Here is a 2,500-nt window from a genome sequence, read left to right as displayed (position 1 = left end):
GGGAGGGAGGGAGGGAGGGAGGGAGGGAGGGAGGGAGGGAGGGAGGGAGGGAGGGAGGGAGAGGGAGAGGGAGAGGGAGAGGGGAGGAGAGACAGACAGACAGAAAACAAACGTGTGTTTATTATGTTCCCCTTTTTCCCCTTCTAATACACATCACACAAAAACCACACAGATATCGCTTGCCAACAGTGTATCCTGCAATCTCACGTCTACGATTAGCAAATGCGCACAACACCGACACTCAAAACTAGCTGCGTAGAAACAGAACAGAGAGAGAACACATCTTGGAAGGAAATTTAAATGCATCTCAAAATTCGAAACTTGCATTCATCTTTTTTAACAGACTATCAAAATATGGTAACAATACTAACACGATGAGAATTACCAAATCACGTTCACTTCTGACGATAAACGAATATCTTCTCGTCTTGATATGGGGACAAAAATCCAAACATGAAAATGTATATAAAATTGAGGCAAAACGACCCCAGTACGGTGTGATGTTATCAATGACTTTGATTTATGTACGTATGCTGATAATCCACAATCATTATAGCCCTTGGTGTCCGCAGTCAATTCAAAACGAATTGTACTCGAGTCCTTTTTTGCATCTGATTTTTGTTTTTACACTATACTAACAGTCTCGAAAGCAATGCATTGTCCAGGGCATGAAATATATAAATATCATTGTCACCAGCCCGAGATACAAATCATCCCGAATATGATATACAAGTAAATAACACTCCTGAATGATATATGTTATACAAGTAAATAATACTCCTCAGTTAAAATCAACAACAACAAAAGGTGAATTGCATTTTCACCGTCCGTAGAAGTGTATCCAAAAACAAATAGATCTGATTCATCAATTGAACAACTTCCTTCTCGCGTGTCCTTCTCTTACGTACCTCTGAGATCTCGACGTTGGAGCTCCCGTGTGGTAGGTATGGGTGATGGTATTTAAACGTGGTATCCTTATAGTTCTCAACCCGCTCCACCAGTTCCACCATTTCTGATCACCGACCGGCTGACAGGTGGAGCACAGGTGGGATGGAAATAGATCCTCCAAAGTCCACGGAACAGTCCAGAGAGGGGAGGGATTGATTACTTTTTCGTCCACGCCTTTTATTTCATCGAGCGCGGTCAGTGCAGTGGTCGGGCGTCATGGTCTTGGGGCCTCGATCGTACAAGGAAGTAGATTTTGCAAGGTGGGTTTTCTTTTTATATATATATTTTTTTCTGGTGTCTTGGTTCTCTCTAATATATACTTGGTGGTCTACAGGTTACCATATTGTTGTCGGAAAGACTTGAGGAATGTAAATATCCAGTTCTTTTCTCTTTTTTTTCGTTTTAGGTTCTATATCTTTTCCCTTTTTTTAGTTCTATTAAAATTCTTTCGTTTTGTTTTCACTGGTATCTGCATGTATGTATGTATGCTTATCCTTTTCTTATTTTTTTAAATCACTATTGTCTCTAAGGCATAAACGATAGTCTGACTCACTGGTACTTTTATTTAATCTTTTCCTATAGATTCACATCCACACAAAATTTCCTATACATGAATACTGACAGTTACTGCAGTTGCAATAATACAACTATAACTTTCTTCATCTTCATAGGCTTTGCAATCAGCTATCTATTAGAATTCGTTGTATCGACAGTGATCCTGTAATGAGGAAGTTGCAGCAGCTAGCGTAGGCCTGGGTGTCCGTGACTCCACACCCACACACACTCCTTCTACAGCTATGGTCGCAGCCTTGAGTTTCCTCGCCTTCAGGAGATTCTGAGAGACGGCCTGCACACACCCGACCTGTTTGGCGGTCACACGTGCTCTGAAACACTTACTCAAATCTCTTCTCTCTCTGTATTGGTCACATGGCTGAGTCCTCGTGCGTTCCGGTTGGGTTAATTTTAACAATGACGTCACTCTAGACCAATCGGCGCGGAGTCACCTCGCCCGGCCAGCCAATCAGCTCGCGGATCCAGGTAGGTGGGTGGAGTCTAATGTACATTACATGTTGAAAAAATAAAATGTTAAGATAGAGTGATACCACGGTTAACATGTCCATATTTGGTGGATCCTCATAAAATTTTGAATACTAGAGCCTTATAAATAGCTCCCGAGAGTATTTTAATTGAGTAGGTGGCTGCTACTGATCCTTTGGGTAAGATGTATTCCTTACTGATGGTAGTCTGATCAATTAGGAGCAAATTATATTTCAGAAATTATCGAACATCTAATAGATAGTTTCAGCATTTGCGTTAATTACGCTAATGAATGCTTTGAAGGAGCTGAAAGAAAGTAATCATTAGCTCTTATTCAAAGGCGAAGATTTAGACCTCATCCTAACACCCTCATGCTGATAAAACCATTCGATAACATTTCATTCATTAAGAAAGAAAGGACCCAACGAGGGGCGGAAAACGCGATAAATCATGGATAAGCGAAAATCGTAAAGCTTGTTCAAAGAAAGCGGGAACAGCGTAGGAAACGACACGA

At 41.1% G+C, this 2,500-nt stretch overlaps 1 protein-coding gene across 1 annotated transcript in view; it reads right to left on the bottom strand.

Moving 5' to 3' along the window:
- Positions 1-1,815, bottom strand: part of LOC119583815 (Krueppel-like factor 5) — a 32,944-nt gene extending 31,129 nt beyond the window's left edge. The window contains exon 1 of the mRNA XM_037932520.1: positions 909-1,815. Within this exon, the coding sequence (XP_037788448.1) occupies positions 909-1,010 (102 nt within the window). The 5' untranslated portion in view covers positions 1,011-1,815. The remainder of the gene's footprint in view (positions 1-908) is intronic.
- Between the last annotated feature and the right edge of the window lie 685 nt (positions 1,816-2,500).

Source organism: Penaeus monodon, chromosome 17 (assembly GCF_015228065.2).
Source record: "Penaeus monodon isolate SGIC_2016 chromosome 17, NSTDA_Pmon_1, whole genome shotgun sequence".
NCBI lineage: Eukaryota > Metazoa > Arthropoda > Malacostraca > Decapoda > Penaeidae > Penaeus > Penaeus monodon.
The sequence above is the reverse complement of the archived record's forward strand: the minus strand, read 5'-3'. Positions and strand labels throughout refer to the sequence as shown.